This window comes from Chrysemys picta, chromosome 13, assembly GCF_011386835.1.
Source record: "Chrysemys picta bellii isolate R12L10 chromosome 13, ASM1138683v2, whole genome shotgun sequence".
NCBI classification, from domain to species: domain Eukaryota; kingdom Metazoa; phylum Chordata; order Testudines; family Emydidae; genus Chrysemys; species Chrysemys picta.
This window is the reverse complement of record NC_088803.1, coordinates 5,157,261-5,174,750: the sequence shown is the minus strand read 5'-3', so window position 1 is coordinate 5,174,750 and position 17,490 is coordinate 5,157,261. Positions and strand designations below refer to the sequence as shown.

Below are 17,490 nucleotides of genomic sequence, written 5' to 3'. Positions count from 1 at the left end.
CCCTGTCTGGTGTCCCCCTCTTCTCTCCAGACAGCCCGTCCCTGCTCAGCATCACCTCTGCACATGCGGGCATGGCCCTGCTTTTTGCTCCCGGTGCCCGGGTGGGACACCTGGCAGGTGTACGTCTTGCCCTCCAGCCACTCGTCCTGGGAGACACTGGCATTGCTGCGGGTGCTGAAGGTGTGGCCGTCGGCGTCCTTCTTGGCAGGGGCGGTGTCACTAGGAAGTAGCCTGGGTTCGCCGTCCACCAGCCATTCCACCGTCAAAGGCTCGGGGTAGAAGCCGGAGATGAAGCACAGCAGCTGGATGGCACCTGGCTTGGTGGTGCAGGAGGAGTGGAGGACGTGCACCTCGGGGGCGTGGGGTTCAGTGGGGATGGGCTCTGGGAGAAGGGTGACAGGGATTAGTTGTTGTACAGACCCCGCCTGAACCCCCCGCCTTGCTATCTGCAGCACAGGGCTCCCTACTGAGCCCTCTGCCCCTTTCTCTGCATTGCAGCATCCATCGCTTCTCTTGGCGTGGTGTCTCTTTTCATCCCTCCACCCTTCGGCGCATGGTCTCTCTCTCTCCACACCCAACACTATCTACCTGTCCCCATTCACTCCCATCTCTCTGTGGTGTCGCTCTCCATCCACCCACCCACCCACCACAGCGACTCCATCAGCTCACAGCACTAGTAGGCTCCCATCCTCTCTCCCTGCAGCAGTCACCAGAGCAGGGCCCTGAGAGACCCCCCAACCCCTCCCTTCCCCCCCGGGCTGCGCCGCGCCGTCCCTACTTGGGATTTCCTTGGAGATGCTGGATCTGGTGGGCTGGTGCTGTACGGTGCATCTATAGGTGTTAGACTCCCAGCTGCTGGCCGGGACGGTGACTTGGCTGCTGAGGGAGTAGAGGCCGCTGGAAGGTTGCAGCATGGAGGGATAGGTCTTCACGCCCGAGGAGCCGACGTTTGGGCTCCATGTCACGGTGACCGGCTCGGGGAAGTATCCTTTGGCCAGGCAGCCGAAGGTGACTTGGGATGTGGTGCCTTCGCCGGTGCAGGAGCTCAGGGGGAAGACATACGGGGCCGTGGTGCTAACTGCAAAGGGAGAGAGAGCGAGGCCATGAGACACAGCCCCTACCGAGCCCCTGCCCCGCTCCGTGCAGCACAGGCCCTAGCGTGGCACTGGGGCCAGCACTCAATGCCGGGGGAGAGCGTCCCCTAGCGGAGCCCCACTCTGCTCCATTCAGCACAGCACAGTTTGTGGTCAGACGATTGACAGTTGCAAGGTCTTATTAATGCCTGTGTGTAATTGGGTGCCTGAGATAGGCTGCCCCCCGTCTTCCAGGTTGTGTCACAGACTGACCAGGACCAGGGCCCGCAATTCACTTGAGCTGCACAGACCCTGTTGTACTAGCGATTTTAGCTTGTGTAAGAATATTAAATGTTATTTTCTCATTAGGTTCCTAGGTGGTAACATCATTGACCACTACTGGCTTGTAAGCATTTCTGTGGATCAAACGCATGTGATTAGATATCCTAGGACATCGTAGGAAGGACTGGGACTGTCCAAGTCAACCTGGGACATATGGGCCCTTTGGGTTAGAGTTCGGGTTATAATTACACATGGGGAGGAGGATTAAAGGTTAGCGGTTAGCGTTAGGTGCTGGGGGTAAGGGCTATAGGTTGCTGGGGTACAATTAAAGGTGATGGTTTAATGGTTCGGGTCAAATACCTTTCCACCCTGAAGTTCAATATTTGACGTGCTGTGATTGGATTTCTAGCCAATTTTGTCGCCATTCAATCATTAGATTCCTACCGGCTCTGATGCCATTTCTCAGAGGGAGTTAGTGAGACTCTTGGGTTCTCACCCAAGGGTGAGAATTTGCAAGTTCTGATAGTTCTTGTGTTGGGATGCTTGATACCAGACTGGAGGCACCAAAACTCTGATGCTCAGAGGGTCAAGATGGGGAGGTTCGGGTTAGAGCTGGGGTTATGGTTAGGGGTATAATTGGTGATTAGTACTTGTATCACAGTGGTCTAGAAAACTGAATCTAGGACCAGGGACCCGTCGTGCCAGGAGCTTTACAGAAAAATTACAGTGAGGACTCTACTGATCCCAGGACCATTGCAGCCTAGGCAATCTAAAGTCAGGATTCGGGGGATAATGTGGGGACGTTAGGGTTAGGGGTTGGGTTTGACGAGAGGGTCAGAGTTGGGGGTCAGAGTTAGGGAGTAGGGGTTAGAAAGCTGGGGTTAAGGATGAGGATAGGACTATAGGGAAAGGATGAGGATTAGGGTGTTGGGGTTAAGGAATGGGTGCATCTGTCGGGGGTTAGGATGCTGGGGTTAGGGTCACGGTTAGGGAGTTAGGACAGAGCTGGGGGTCTAAGTAGTTGGGTTTAAGATTTGGTTCAGGGTCATAGTTCTGGGGTTAGGGTAAAAAACTTTCCCTCCCCCAAACTCAGTAATCGACTGGTGATCACCACCCCTAGCTCACGACCTTTCTAGCCAGATTCCCACTCAAGAAACCACTCAGATTCTAACCAATTGGGATGAAGATTTTCTGGACACTTTCCCAAACTCTACGGGAGAAATCTCCCAAGAATTCCAGCTGCCCAATTTCTAGATGCCCAACTTGAGGCGCCTTGGGGAGCACTTACCGGGGTCTGCATCTCCAGTGGGCTTTAGCCGGAGACGTCAGAGCTCGTCCCCCCGGAAGGGAAGCCCAACACGTCTCCAGCTGAGCGCGCCGCAAAAACGGGGCCAGCTCAGCTCTAAGGCCAAGTTAGGAACCTGAGCTCTGAGCTGTCGCCTCTGAGCTGCCAGTTCCATCCAGCCCCAGGCAGCCGAGCTCACCTCTCGCTGTGCTGGGAAGCCCCAGGCTGGGCTCTCAGCACGGACCATGAGCGCAGAGCTGGTGGAGGGAGGCAAGGCCGGCTCAGAGAGACGCGTTCCTGCACTCGCTGAGTTCAGGGGTTTACCTCCGACAAGGGACATGCCAAAGGGGAAATCTGTGCCTCAGGTTAGACAGTTTTTGGTTGCACATATTTGTGACTGGGCTAAAGATAGGAGCTAATAAAATCCCCTTAGAAACAATTCAGCTGCTCCCCCGAACGTCTAGTTGCAGCCCCCCACCCTGAGTGCCCCATGTCTTCTAATGGCCCTGAGTCCTGACCCCCAGCCTCCTGCTAGCCCAGCCCTGCGCTCCCCCCACCCAGCTCTGCTGGTGCCCCTCACTCCTGACCCACAGCCCCCTGCTACTCCAGGACTGGCCCCCCCACAGCTCTGCTGGTGCCCCCTCACTTCCAACCTGCAGCACCTGCCCCCCAGCCCTGCCTGTGCTCCTCACTCCCGACCCCCACCCCTGCTAGCCCAGCCCTGCTCCCCAGCACTGCCTGTGCCCCTCACTCCCGAGCCCCACCCCTGCTAGCCCAGCTCTGCCCCCCCGCTCTGTCAGTGCCCCTCACTCCCGACCCACAGCTCTGCTGGTGGCCCCTCACTTTGAACCTGCAGCACCTTCCCCCCAGCCCTGCCTGTGCCCCTCACTCCCAACCCCCACCCCTGCTAGCCCAGCTCTGCCCCCCCCCCCGTCCTGCTGGTGCCCCTCACTCCCAACCCGCAGCCCCTGCTAGCCCAACCCTGGGCTGCCCCCAGCTCTGCTGATGATCCTCACTCCTGACCCAGAGCCCCCTGGTACCCTAGGACTGGGCTCCCCCCACAGCTCTGCTGGTGCCCCCTCACTTCCAACCTGCAGCTCCTGCCCCCCAGCCCTGCCTGTGCCCCTCACTCCCGACCCCCACCCCTGCTAGCCCAGCTCTGCCCCCCCTGCTCTGTCAGTGCCCCTCACTCCCGCCCACAGCCCCCTGCTAGCCCAGCCCTGCCCCCCAGCCCTGCCTGTGCCCCTCACTCCCGACCCGCAGCCCCTGCCAGCCCAGCCCTGCCCCCCAGCCCTGCCTGTGCCCCTCACTCCCGACCTGCAGCCCCTGCTAGCCCAGCCCTGCCCCCCAGCTCTGCCAGGTCCCTCACTCCCAACCCGCAGCCCCTGCTAGCTCAGCTCTGGGCTGCCCCCAACTCTGCTGGTTCCCCTCACGCCTGACCCACAGCCCCCTGCTACTCCAGGCCTGGGTTCCTCCCAGCTCTGCCAGTGCCACTCACTCCTGACCTGCATCCCCTGCTAGCCCAGCCCTGGGCTCCCCTGGAGCTCTGTTGATGCTCCTCAATCCTGATATGAAGCCCCCTGCTAGCCCTGCTCTGGACCCCTTTCAAAGCTGTTATCCCAGCTTATAGGTGGAGCGTGAGAAAAACACCTCTGTTCCCTCGTCTCTGCCTGGGGGTGGGGGCACAGCCTGGCCCTTGTTACCCATCCTGGTCTCCCCAGCTCTAACCACCAGTCCCCACTCTCCTCCCAGAGCTGGGGAGAGAACCCAGGAGTCCTGGCTTCCAGCCCCCACACCCCGCTCTAACCACCAGACCCCACTCCCCTCCCAGAGCTGGGGAGAGAACCCAGGAGTCCTGGCTTCCAGCCCCCCCCCACCCCGCTCTAACCACCAGACCCCACTCCGCTCCCAGAGCTGGGGAGAGAACCCAGGAGTCCTGGCTTCCACCACCCCCCCGCCCGCTCTAACCACCAGACCCCACTCCCCTCCCAGAGCTGGGGAGAGAACCCAGGAGTCCTGGCTTCCAGCCCCCCCCACCCCGCTCTAACCACCAGACCCCACTCCCCTCCCAGAGTTGGGGAGAGAACCCAGGAGTCCTGCTCCTCTCTCTATAAGGTTTTCTTCTCTAAAGGTGCTCACTCTGATAGGGTTAAAACACCCCCTGTACTCACCCCAATAGCAGCCACTTTCCTCTAATTTACTCACCAAATTATCAGCCATAGTGGGTCGTGGCCCAGCACTGTAGACCAGGGAGTTCTGTCCGTGAGTCCCACTGTGGTCTGTGTCATTTGGATGGTTCATCTGAGGTTTCTTTGCCTGTTGGACATCCCCTCTTCTTCCCCCAAATGGTCATCAAAGATAATTATAGGTTGTTATCTATCAGTGACGCCTACTCAGGAGTTTTTAGTGTTGAAGCTGGCGAGAAGGTGTGAAAATTGGATTGAATGGGGCAAACGCTGGGGTGAAAAAACAACTTTCACTTGTCTCAACTTCCCCTTTTCGGCCCCTATGGGTTGTTTGTTGCTTTTCACCAGAGATTTGGTCATGAAGCCTGCAGAACTCTGAAAAGATTGAAGTCTCTGGGGGGTGGGGGTGGGGTCTTTTAGAGAACCTGCCATGGGGTGCATGTGTGTGAAAAAACAGACTTTACTGCTGTCCTAGAGACTGGGATAGAACCCAGGAGTTCTGGCTCCCAGCCCCCCCGTTCTAAGCCACAAGACCCCACTCCCCTCCTAGAGCCAGTGATAAAACCCAGGAGTTCTGGCTCCCAGCCCCACTCCCCCCACTCTAACGGTAGGTCTGGGGATAGTGAGATGATGGCAATTCCAATGTTTCCTTGCAGCGCATCTCTCTGTATGCATCACAAGCTCCTCAAGGACTGAGTGATTTAGTGGGTTTATGTGTGTAGGGGGGTTGGGAGCCAGGACTCCTGGGGTCTGTCTCTGACTCTGGGAAGGAGTGGGGTCTAGTGGAGTGGAGAGGTGAGCGGGCTGACAGCCAGGACTCCTGGGGTCTGTCTCTGACTCTGGGAAGGAGTGGGGTCTAGTGGAGTGGAGAGGTGAGCGGGCTGACAGCCAGGGCTCCTGGGGTCTGTCTCTGACTCTGGGAAGGAGTGGGGTCTAGTGGAGTGGAGAGGTGAGCGGGCTGACAGCCAGGACTCCTGGGGTCTGTCTCTGACTCTGGGAAGGAGTGGGGTCTAGTGGGGTGGAGAGGTGAGCGGGCTGACAGCCAGGATTCCTGGGGTCTGTCTCTGACTCTGGGAAGGAGTGGGGTCTAGTGGGGTGGAGAGGTGAGCGGGCTGACAGCCAGGACTCCTGGGGTCTGTCTCTGACTCTGGGAAGGAGTGGGGTCTAGTGGGGTGGAGAGGTGAGCGGGCTGACAGCCAGGACTCCTGGGGTCTGTCTCTGACTCTGGGAAGGAGTGAGGTCTAGTGGAGTGGAGAGGTGAGCGGGCTGACAGCCAGGACTCCTGGGGTCTGTCTGACTCTGGGAAGGAGTGAGGTCTAGTGGAGTGGAGAGGTGAGCGGGCTGACAGCCAGGACTCCTGGGGTCTGTCTCTGACTCTGGGAAGGAGTGGGGTCTAGTGGGGTGGAGAGGTGAGCGGGCTGACAGCCAGGACTCCTGGGGTCTGTCTCTGACTCTGGGAAGGAGTGGGGTCTAGTGGAGTGGAGAGGTGAGCGGGCTGACAGCCAGGACTCTTGGGGTCTGTCTCTGACTCTGGGAAGGAGTGGGGTCTAGTGGGGTGGAGAGGTGAGCGGGGTAACAGCCAGGACTCCTGGGGTCTGTCTCTGACTCTGGGAAGGAGTGGGGTCTAGTGGGGTGGAGAGGTGAGCGGGCTGACATCCAGGACTCCTGGGGTCTGTCTCTGACTCTGGGAAGGAGTGGGGTCTAGTGGAGTGGAGAGGTGAGCGGGCTGACAGCCAGGACTCCTGGGGTCTGTCTGACTCTGGGAAGGAGTGGGGTCTAGTGGAGTGGAGAGGTGAGCGGGCTGACAGCCAGGACTCCCGGGTTTTACGCCAAGCTCTGTAGAGCCCCTTCGCAGGTTGGAGTCCCACCATTTTTTGGGTTTAGGATTCTCAGTTCTCTATATCCTGACTTGCCTTTCTCTCTGACAGAGCTCCCCCAAGCCCCTTCTGTGTTCCCTTTGTTCCCCTGTTGTGATGACATTGCCGGGAGCCCCTCTTGTGAGGTGACCGTAGCCTGCCTGGTGACCGGCTATTTCCCGGAGCCCGTGAATGTCAAGTGGAATTCCGGCAGAGTGACCAACGGGATCAAGACCTTCCCAGCCATGGCACAGAGCAGTGGCAGGGCCTTCACCCTCGTCAGCCAGCTCACCGTCCCTGCCTCGGACCTGGCGCACCACACCTACCAGTGCAGTGTGGAGCACACTCCCTCCCGTAAAAAGATAGATGTGGAGATCACGAACGGTGAGCTACTTTGGGATGCCAGAGAATGATGAAAGGACTGAGGCAGAAGGGTGCAATAAAGTGTCAGAGGGAGTGGGGGAGATGGAATGATAGAGTCCATGGAAGGGACGATAGAGAAGAAAAGGGATGGATGTATGGATGGACAGAGATGAGGGAAAGATGGAGGAAGTGAAAGAGAGAGGGATGGATGGTACGGAGCATGGGCTAGGTGGGTGGACAAATGGAGATACAGAAGGAGGGATGGATACAAGGAGGGATGGCTGGAGAGATGACATGGACAGAGTGATAGATAGATGGAATGGTGCAGAGGGAAGGAAGGAGGGAAAGGTAAAACTTTCCTCTCTCCGTTGTCATTAAGGACTTCAGCACATTGTGCTCAGAGCTGTACAAATGCAATTGATTCATGATTCTGACCTGGTATCCATTTTCTCTCTCTGCTGCCAGTATGTGAGGCTCTTATTCATCCTGAAGTTCGCCTCCTGGGCCCCTCCTGTGAGCGCAACGCCATGGAGAAGCAGATGGAGGTGGTTTGCCTCCTCCTAAGATTCAGCCCCCATGCAGCCAAAGTGGAATGGCTGGTGAACGGCGAGAAGAGGAACCTTCCCACAGACTTCTCCGTTGGGAAGGGCACAGATGGCACCTACATGGGCCAAAGCCGAGTGAACATCACCAAGGAGAGCTGGGAGCAGGGGGATGTTTACACCTGTCAAGTGACCCACCCAGCGAGGGGACTGGAGCGCTCCATGCACAACACCAGCAAGTGCTTGGGTGAGGGGCTACATCCGTGCACAGTGGGGTGGGATAAAGGGTTACCCAGAAACCAGCCTCACCTAAGGGTAGGTGGGACTGTGCCCAGATCCCAGGGTGATGGGTGACATAGAAATACAATAGAGAGATGAATACTGGGAGTGGGTGGGGAGAGGGATGGATGGATGCAGTGATAGATATGGTGGTTGGATGGATAGAGAGATACTGTGGATAGAATGACTGTGGATAGAAGGATGAATGACTGGAAGGAAAGATGGATATGATGACTGGATAGAAAGATAGGTATGATGGATGGATGGAGTGAGAAAGGGGATGTGGATACCTGAATAATTATTAATAAAGAGATGGAGCCATAGATGTTGCACGGGAAAGTGTAGATAGAGAGGCAGGAAGTGCTACAGGATTGTTAGATAGCTAGAAAGAGGCTTTTTTCCACTGGTTTCTATCTTTCTTCCTTCTAACATCCCATGAAATTAAGGGATCACAAAATTAGGGGAATGAAAGTATCTCTCTAATCTTCTGTAACGCCCATCACTGTAGTGTCCTTCATGGCCCAGGGAATTCATGGAATCTTTTGCTCTTCTTTCCCTATTGAAATGAGTCCTTTGTATTTCTCAGCCTGCCTCAGTAACTCAGTGGCTCCATCCGTCTATGTCACTGAACCGTCCTACGATGACCTGATTGGGAAGACAGCCCGTGTGACGTGCCTGGTGCTGGGCTATAGCTTGGTAGATGTTCGGGTGGTTTGGGAAGTGGATGGGAAAGCCAGCTCTGATGCGGAGACAGGAAACCCGGAACAAGCCAATGGAACCCAGAGCGTCACTAGCACCCACAAAATAACCTTAGAGCAATGGAAGAGCAGGACCAAGTTCACTTGCAAAGTGAGACTTCCTTGTTTTGCAGAAGTCACCCAGGATATGCCACTCATGGACACAAGTGAGTACGTCTGCATTTAAGTCCCAACTCCCTGTGCGAACTCAGCCAAAGTCACTTTACTCTCGCTCTGTGCCTGAGCCTGCAAAGTGGGGACGAGTCTCCTTGGTTTCTTTCTCTCAGCCGGTGTCTGTTTCTGGAACAGGAGCTCTCTTTCACGTCCCTACGTCGCCTCACAGGTGGGGGTTGAGGTCTCGCTCTGGGCCGGTAGACACCACCACAATAATAGTAACGGTGAATGTTCTCAGACCAGCTTCTGCCATGGAAAATGAAGCCCTTGCAATTCACTAGAGTCTATTAGGGTGGTGAGGAAATAGAGGAGGATCTGGCGGATATTTCCTGGGTCTTTCAAAGTGGCGATTCAGCCAGGGCCTTCACAAGAGGTGATGAGGGACAGAAGATATAAAGTAGGGTTAAGATGCTCCATAAAAGGTAGATTCATTGAGTCTGAGGCCAGAAGGGATCGTTAGATCATCTAGTCAGACCTCCTGTTTCCCTGGCCAGAGTATTTCACTCATTTACCCGTTTATCGAGCCCAGTAACATGTCTTTGACTAAAGCTTCATCTAGAGACACATCCCGTCTTGATTGGAACCCCTCAGGAGATGGAGAATCCACCACTTGCCTTGATAGTTTGTTCTGATGGTTTTCTTCCAATATTGTTGCCTTACAACGAATTTGAACGTGTCTGGTTTAAATTTCTGGCCATTGGTTCTTGTTCTTCTGCCTTTTCTGCTAGATTAAATAACTTTTTAATACCCGACATTTTCTCCCCAGGAAGGTATTCATACACTAGTCAAGTCACTTCCTCAGTTTGATCTGAACTGAACCGATATAGCTCCTTAAATCTCTCATTTACAGCTGTTGAATCATCATTGAGGCTCTTCTATGAGCCCTTTTCAATTTTTCAAACCACAAGTTGTGAAACGGGTGCAAAAAAATCTAGAGATTTTAATAAATATTGGGTTGCTTTTATTTGCTTTCTGGTTGGTGAGCCAGGAAGTGAAAGGGAGCGGGTGGGGATTGTGTTTTCAAGCTTTTCTTTGCAGCCAGTGGGGATAGACACTTCCTTTTTTGATTAAATGAAAGCTGAAATTCCCTGGTCATTGCACGAGCTGTGGATTTAAGGAAAAACAGCAAATACCATAATAAATATAGCCAAGGTTGGCCACCCCTCACGTGTTTGAATGAGGGACTAAGAGGAGACATATTCTATCCTTGGGAGAGAAATTAGCTTCATCTCACATCTCTATCCCTTCCAGCCTACCCTGCCCATGCACCTACTGTCTCAGCCACTGTCTCCTGCCCGGACCCAGAGGAAACTCCAGGGAAGAGAGATTCCCACATGTTCCTCTGTGATGTCACTGGTTTCTTCCCAGCAGACATCAGCCTCCACTGGGAGCACAATGGCTCCGTAGTCCCACATCTTCTCTCCGTTGTCATTCAGGACTTGAGCACATTTTGCTCAGCGCTTTACAAATGCAATTGATTGGTGCCTCTGACCATTTTCTCTCTCCGCTCCCAGCACGCGAGGGTCTCGTTCACCCTGAGGTTCGCTTCCTGGGCCCCTCCTGTGAGCGCAACGCCATGGAGAAGCAGATGGAGGTGGTTTGCCTCCTCCTAAGATTCAGCCCTCATGCAGCCAAAGTGGAATGGCTGGTAAATGGTGAGAAGAGGAACCTTCCCACCATGGACTTCTCCGTTGGGAAGGGCACAGATGGCTCCTACATGGGCCAGAGCCGAGTGAACATCACCAAGGAGAGCTGGGAGAAGGGGGACGTCTACACCTGTAAAGTGACCCACCCAGCATGGGGAACGGAGCACTCCATGCACAACACCAGCAAGTGCTTGGGTGAGGGGCTACATCCGTGCACAGTGGGGTGGGATAAAGGGTTACCCAGAAACCAGCCTCACCTAAGGGTAGGTGGGACTGTGCCCAGATCCCAGGGTGATAGGTGACATAGAAATACAATAGAGAGATAGATACTGGGAATGGGTGGGGAGAGGGATGGATGGATGCAGTGACAGATATGGTGGTTGGATGGATTGAGAGATACGGTGGATAAAAGGATGAATGACTGGAAGAAAGATGGATATGATGACTGGATAGAAAGATAAGTATGATGGATGGATGGAGTGAGAAAGGGGATGTGGATACCTGAATAATTATTAATAAAGATATGGAGCCATAGATGTTGCATGGGAAAGTGTAGATAGAGAGGCAGAAAGTGCTACAGGATTGTTAGATAGCTAGAAAGAGGCTTTTTTTCACTGGTTTCTATCTTTCTTCCTTCTAACATCCCATGAAATTGAGGGATCACAAAATTAGGGGAATGAAAGTATCTCTCTAATCTGTTACGCCCATCACTATAGTGTCCTTCATGGCCCAGGGAATTCATGGAATCTTTTGCTCTTCTTTCCCTATTGAAACGAGTCCTTTGTATTTCTCAGCCTGCCTCAGTAACTCAGTGGCTCCATCCGTCTATGTCACTGAACCGTCCTACGATGACCTAATTGGGAAGACAGCCCGTGTGACGTGCCTGGTGCTGGGCTATAGCTTGGTAGATGTTTGGGTGGCTTGGGAAGTGGATGGGAAAGCCAGCTCTGATGCGGAGACAGGAAACCCGGAACAAGCCAATGGAACCCAGAGCGTCACTAGCACCCACAAAATAACCTTGGAGCAATGGAAGAGCAGGACCAAGTTCACTTGCAAAGTGAGACTTCCTTGTTTTGCAGAAGTCACCCAGGATATGCCACTCATGGACACAAGTGAGTATGTCTGCGTTTAAGTTCCAACTCCCTGTGCGAACTCAGCCAAAGTCACTTTACTCTCGCTCTGTGCCTGAGCCTGCAAAGTGGGGACGAGTCTCCTTGGTTTCTTTCTCTCAGCCGGTGTCTGTTTCTGGAACAGGAGCTCTCTTTCACGTCCCTACGTCGCCTCACAGGTGGGGGTTGAGGTCTCGCTCTGGGCCGGTAGACACCACCACAATAATAGTAACGGTGAATGTTCTCAGACCAGCTTCTGCCATGGAAAATGAAGCCCTTGCAATTCACTAGAGTCTATTAGGGTGGTGAGGAAATAGAGGAGGATCTGGCGGATATTTCCTGGGTCTTTCAAAGTGGCGATTCAGCCAGGGCCTTCACAAGAGGTGATGAGGGACAGAAGATATAAAGTAGGGTTAAGATGCTCCATAAAAGGTAGATTCATTGAGTCTGAGGCCAGAAGGGATCGTTAGATCATCTAGTCAGACCTCCTGTTTCCCTGGCCAGAGTATTTCATTCATTTACCTGTTTATCGAGCCCAGTAACATGTCTTTGACTAAAGCTTCATCTAGAGACACATCCCGTCTTGATTGGAACCCCTCAGGAGATGGAGAATCCACCACTTGCCTTGATAGTTTGTTCTGATGGTTTTCTTCCAATATTGTTGCCTTACAACGAATTTGAACGTGTCTGGTTTAAATTTCCGGCCATTGGTTCTTGTTCTTCTGCCTTTTCTGCTAGATTAAATAACTTTTTAATAACCGACATTTTCTCCCCAGGAAGGTATTCATACACTAGTCAAGTCACTTCCGCAGTTTGATCTGAACTGAACCGATATAGCTCCTTAAATCTCTCATTTACAGCTGTTGAATCATCATTGAGGCTCTTCTATGAGCCCTTTTCAATTTTTCAAACCACAAAGTTGTGAAACGGGTGCAAAAAAATCTAGAGATTTTAATAAATATTGGGTTGCTTTTATTTGCTTTCTGGTTGGTGAGCCAGGAAGTGAAAGGGAGTGTGTGGGGATTGTGTTTTCAAGCTTTTCTTTGCAGCCAGTGGGGATAGACACTTCCTTTTTTGATTAAATGAAAGCTGAAATTCCCTGGTCATTGCACGAGCTGTGGATTTAAGGAAAAACAGCAAATACCATAATAAATATAGCCAAGGTTGGCCACCCCTCACGTGTTTGAATGAGGGACTAAGAGGAGACATATTCTATCCTTGGGAGAGAAATTAGCTTCATCTCACATCTCTGTCCCTTCCAGCCTACCCTGCCCATGCACCTACTGTCTCAGCCACTGTCTCCTGCCCGGACCCAGAGGAAACTCCAGGGAAGAGAGATTCCCACACGTTCCTCTGTGACGTCACTGGATTCTTCCCAGCAGACATCAGACTCCGCTGGGAGCACAACGGCTCCCTAGTCCCCGCCTCCCAGTACAGCAATGGCCCCGTTTTCAGATCTGGCCAGGCCTACTCTGCTCAGAGCATCTTGAGAGTCCCCAGGTCTAAGGGGGAAGGAGAAGCGGGGCCTCAGTATGTCTGCCTGGTGTGGCACATGACGCTGAATGAAACCTTGAAGGTCAAGGTGAAGCCACAGAATTGTGAGTTGAAGCTTCCAAAGGGCGACGAGAGGGTTGTTTATCCCAATACGGTTAAGGCCCCCCATTACGCTCTGGGGCTAGTGAGGGAGCTAGCACCAGTTCAGGCTTCAATGCTGGGGTTTCCAAAGGGATTCACGCTCTCAACTCCCACATCGACTTGCAGTGAGAGTTGTGGTCTCAACCCCTGGGAGACCAGCAGCCAGAATATCACTGGGGTGAAATATAAATGGCACCTTCTGCCTGTGTAGGGGGGAGGGGTTTAGGGGATGCGAGTTCTATCCTGAGCTCTGGATTCAGGATCTAGTACTTCCAGCAGGCGGCTGGGAGCCAGGACTCCTGGCTTCTATCCCCAGCTCTGGGAGGGGAGTGGGGCTAGTGGTTAGAGCATGGGGAAAGGGAGTCAGGAATTACCATGGACAGGTCGTTTCTCCTCTCTGTGTCCCCGTTGCCAACTCTGTCCTCTTCGTTGAGCTCATGAATTTCAGGCTGGAAGGACCCTGAGTTGAGCAAACAAGGCAGGTCTGTCCCCTCCCAGGTTTTCCACAATGGGGCTTTCTCCTATCGTAGCCAGAGACTTTCAGTTCTGCCCATGGGACCCAGAGACCCAAATAATCATAATGGGACCCAAGAATCCCAATCCCTGGGTGTGTTGGAAAACTTCATCCGTTGTTCCCGACGCCCCGTGAGATGAGGGTCCTGCCCCTTCCATCAGGGAACCCAGTGCCCTATTTCCCATCCCAATGACCCTCGTCCCTGTCCCAAAACAGCCCCTGGGATTTGCACCCCTCAGACAGAGGCAATTAGTTATCAGCTGGTGTCATCTCAGCCCTCAACGCTGCCTCCTGCCCCCAACCAGGTGGTGGCAACTGTAATCGACACCCTCTGGAGGTCTTTCTCCTTCCCCCTTCCCTGGAGGACCTCTACATAGCACAGAACGCCACCATCACTTGTTTGGTGAGTGGCATGGAGACCCCTGGCAGCCTGGAGGTCTCCTGGAGCCGGGGTATCGGGGGCCCGTTGGACGTGGTCTACAGGGAGCCGGTGCTGCAGGAAAATGGCACTTACAGTGCAACCAGCATCCTGCGGGTGTGCGTGGAGGAGTGGCAGGCGGGGGAGGAGTTCACCTGCACCGTGAAACACCGAGACATCCCGTCGGCCATTGTCAAGACCATCCACAAGATTCATGGTAAGAAACCTGCCTTTCCCCTGTAGGGGCCCCAGCTCCAATCTGGCTGGCTCATGGTGTGGGGACTGGGACATGGGTCCTTCTGTCTCTAGGGGAGCTAGCTGTGATCTGGCTTCAGGTCTTTGGACTGGGCATTACACATTTGTGGGTGGGAGGAAATGTGCAAATTTATGAGAGAGAAGGGGACGTAGAGTCAGGACTCCTGGTTTCTTTTTCCAGATCTGGGATCAGAGTGTGTGTGGGGGTCTAGTGGTTTATAGTAGGGGGGTTGTGTGGGGGTTGGCAGCCGGGACTCCTGATTCTCCTCGCTCACCATTAACCCTTTGGTGTTTCCTTGTGGCAGAAGTCTCTCCTCGTAACCCTTCTGTCTACATCTCCCCTCCTCACGCTGAGGAGCTGTCTCTCCGGGAATCAGCCACCATCACCTGCCTGGCCTCCGGTTTCTGGCCCAGAGACATCCTGGTGACATGGACCCAGCAGGACCGGCCCGTGCCCCAGGAAGCCTACACCAACATTGGGCCCGTCCGGGAGGCTGGGAAGGAGGAGCTCTACTTCATCTACAGCAAACTCAATGTCTTGGCGTCCGAATGGCAGCGGGGGGACACCTACGCCTGCGTGGTGGGGCACGAGGGTCTGCCCATGACCTTCATCCACCGGAGCGTGGACAAAGCCTCCGGTAAACCCACCACCGTCAATGTCTCTGTGATCTTGTCTGACACCGACGTCACTTGCTACTGAGGAGCAAAGCCCCGCGGGCTCCTCACGGCGTATCTGAGATGCCACGGAACCTCGTGGGGTTTGGGATTCCTCTTAGCCTGTGTGTAAAGCTGTGGGAGCTCTGGTGTACAGAGCGTGGCTGTATGTGGAATATGCCCCAATAAAAATGCAACATGCTAGAGTTTATGTTCAATGGGATGTCTTCTTCTAGCAGGGACCGTCTCTATGTCTTATCCACCAGCCCAGCCTCCCTCCTTTATCATCTATATCCATTCACCACCCTACTTTCTGAAGTATCTCTTACTATCCATCCAGTCTCCTTTTCTTATGCATTATCTAGATCTATTCATCAAAGCTTCTGTCTGCAGGATCTGTCCATCCATCCTACCCTCTGCCGTACCTTTGTCTGTTTTTCCCTCTTTACTAGCTGTCCATTTTCCTGCCCACCTGCACTCTCTTTCTCTCTGCACTATGTCTGTTTATCCATATTTCTCTCAGCAATATCTGACATTGTCTGTCCTCCCTTTTGCAATCCCTGCCCATCTCTCCAACATCTGCAGTGTCGTCTGTCTACCTTTGCTTCTACAACATCCATCCATCCATCTGAAATTATGCAATATCCTCTACGCATCCATCCATCCTGATGCAGTGTCATGAGTCTGGCTGCCCATCCCTCGGCAGTGACTTGCTATTGTTCATGATACAGCAGCTCCTAGATGTCCTGACCAAGCTCAGGGCCCCATTGTGATGGGCGCTGCATGAACACACACAGAGCAAACATCCTTAATGCAAGGCGCTCACAGTCTCAGCACAGAGAGGCTGGGAGGGGATATTTTGGCACAAAAGGATTATATCCAGGATGCTTGAAGGGGTGAGACTCCCATCTCCCCCTGAAATTATGAGTTTATTTCAGTGGCACCTAATTTCCTAAGAGTCCTTTAAAGACCCCCGCCCAAATGGCTTGTCTCTGGTCACACTGCAGGTCAGTGGGAGAGGTGGGAATAGAGCCCCGATCCCCCATCTCCAAGACTTGTTGGTTAACCATTGCACCTGTCTAGCAATGCAGCCCTTGCCACTCTGGGGTCAGAACTCCTCGGAGATGCGTCCTCACCTGACCACATAAGGTGCAGAGGCAGAGCCCCCAGGAATCTGGTGTTATGTCTGCAGGGAGCTAGGCGGGAGGGTGAGACTGAGTTAGGAGCCTCCATTCCCACCAGCTCTGTCCCCATTGCCCCTGGATGTGTGAAGAGGGGGGTGGTGATCAGGGGAAGTGATTTCACTTCTGAGTATGGTATCGGGGAGACTGACACCGGACTACAGTGTCCGGTTATGGAGTCTACGTGCAGCAATGGCCAGAAGCAGTACTAGAACAGTGGGAACCATTAGGAAAGAGACAGATAATAAGACAGTAAATACCATATTGCCTCCGTATAAATCCACGGTATGCCCACACCTTGAATACTGCATGGCGTTCTGGTCGCCCCATCACAAAAGAGATATAATAGAAAGAGAAGGTACAGAGAAATGATCAGGGTTATGGAACAACTTCCATATGAGGAGAGATTAAAAAGGCTGGGACTGTTCATCCAAGGAGACAACTAGGGGGAATTTGATAGAGGTCTATACAATCATGACTGGTGTGGAGAAAGTCAATAAGGAAGTGTTATTTACTCCTTCACATAACACAAGAACCAGGGGTCACCCAATGAAATTAAATGGCCGCAGGTTTAAAGCAAACACAAGGAAGTACTTCTTCACACAACACAGAGTCAACCTGTGGAACTTGTTGACTAGGGATGTTGTCAAGTCCAAAAGCATAACTGGGCTCAGAAAAGAATTAGCCAAGATGGTCAGTGATGTAACCTTAGGTTCTTGGTGTCCCTAAGCCTCTTATGGTCAGATGCTGGGATTGTATGACAGTGGATTAATCACTCAATAATTGCCCCATTCTGGCCATTCCATCTGATGCATCTGGTATCTGCCACTGTTGGAAGACAGGATACTGGGGTAGATGGACAATTGGTCCGATGCAGTGTGGCCATTCTTATGTCCACATATTTAAAAAGAAGTTTGAAAAATTGGAGACGATGCAAAAGAGAGCTAGAAAAATGATTAGAGGGCTGGAGAAAATACCTTCCAGTGAAAGATGGGAGGAGACGAATTGGTTGAGCTTATGAAAGAGACATTCAAGAGATGGTTTCATTGATCTGTATAAGTACCTCCATGGCGAGTGACTGGGGTCCCTGGGGGGCCATGTTGAGATTGCCCAATTAGGGCAAATTGCAAAGAATGGGGCAGACAATCCCCCAAACTGGTGGTTATTCTGATAGTTTCACCAAACTAGCAACAAAACAGCTTCTACAATACCTTACTGATTACCCAGAATCCAGAAATACAATTTCCTTAAAGCAACCCAGCCTTGAGCTCCCACCCAGACAGCCAAGTCAAAGATGATGA

General features: G+C 53.1%; 1 protein-coding gene and 3 gene segments (V, D, J or C); 1 reads left to right on the top strand and 3 right to left on the bottom strand.

The window, feature by feature from the left end:
• LOC101946746 (immunoglobulin heavy constant epsilon-like) overlaps nucleotides 1-17,490 on the bottom strand; it is a 253,341-nt gene that overhangs the window by 1,218 nt on the left and 234,633 nt on the right. Inside the window, 2 exon segments of the C gene segment in view lie at nucleotides 56-382; nucleotides 779-1,078. Of these exon segments, the coding sequence occupies nucleotides 56-382; nucleotides 779-1,078 (627 nt within the window).
• Nucleotides 1-17,490, bottom strand: part of LOC101948672 (immunoglobulin heavy constant epsilon-like) — a 375,427-nt gene that overhangs the window by 189,551 nt on the left and 168,386 nt on the right.
• LOC101947277 (immunoglobulin heavy constant gamma 2-like) overlaps nucleotides 1-17,490 on the bottom strand; it is a 193,920-nt gene that overhangs the window by 111,696 nt on the left and 64,734 nt on the right.
• On the top strand, nucleotides 2,886-15,214 carry LOC122172645 (uncharacterized). Its single transcript, XM_065566472.1, has 9 exons — nucleotides 2,886-2,910; nucleotides 6,755-7,066; nucleotides 7,511-7,834; nucleotides 8,453-8,770; nucleotides 10,292-10,618; nucleotides 11,218-11,535; nucleotides 12,795-13,130; nucleotides 13,987-14,316; nucleotides 14,660-15,214. The coding sequence occupies exons 1-9, from the start codon at nucleotides 2,886-2,888 to the stop codon at nucleotides 15,052-15,054; spliced, it is 2,685 nt and encodes an 894-aa protein (XP_065422544.1). The 3' UTR covers nucleotides 15,055-15,214.

Excerpts from the sequence above, each read along its gene's own strand:
- LOC122172645 (XM_065566472.1), top strand. The coding sequence starts at position 2,886 with ATGAGCGCAGAGCTGGTGGAGGGAG. Across the intron at positions 11,536-12,794 it reads TATGCCACTCATGGACACAA|CCTACCCTGCCCATGCACCT; the intron begins GTGAGTATGTCT and ends TGTCCCTTCCAG. Across the intron at positions 13,131-13,986 it reads CAAGGTGAAGCCACAGAATT|GTGGTGGCAACTGTAATCGA; the intron begins GTGAGTTGAAGC and ends GCCCCCAACCAG.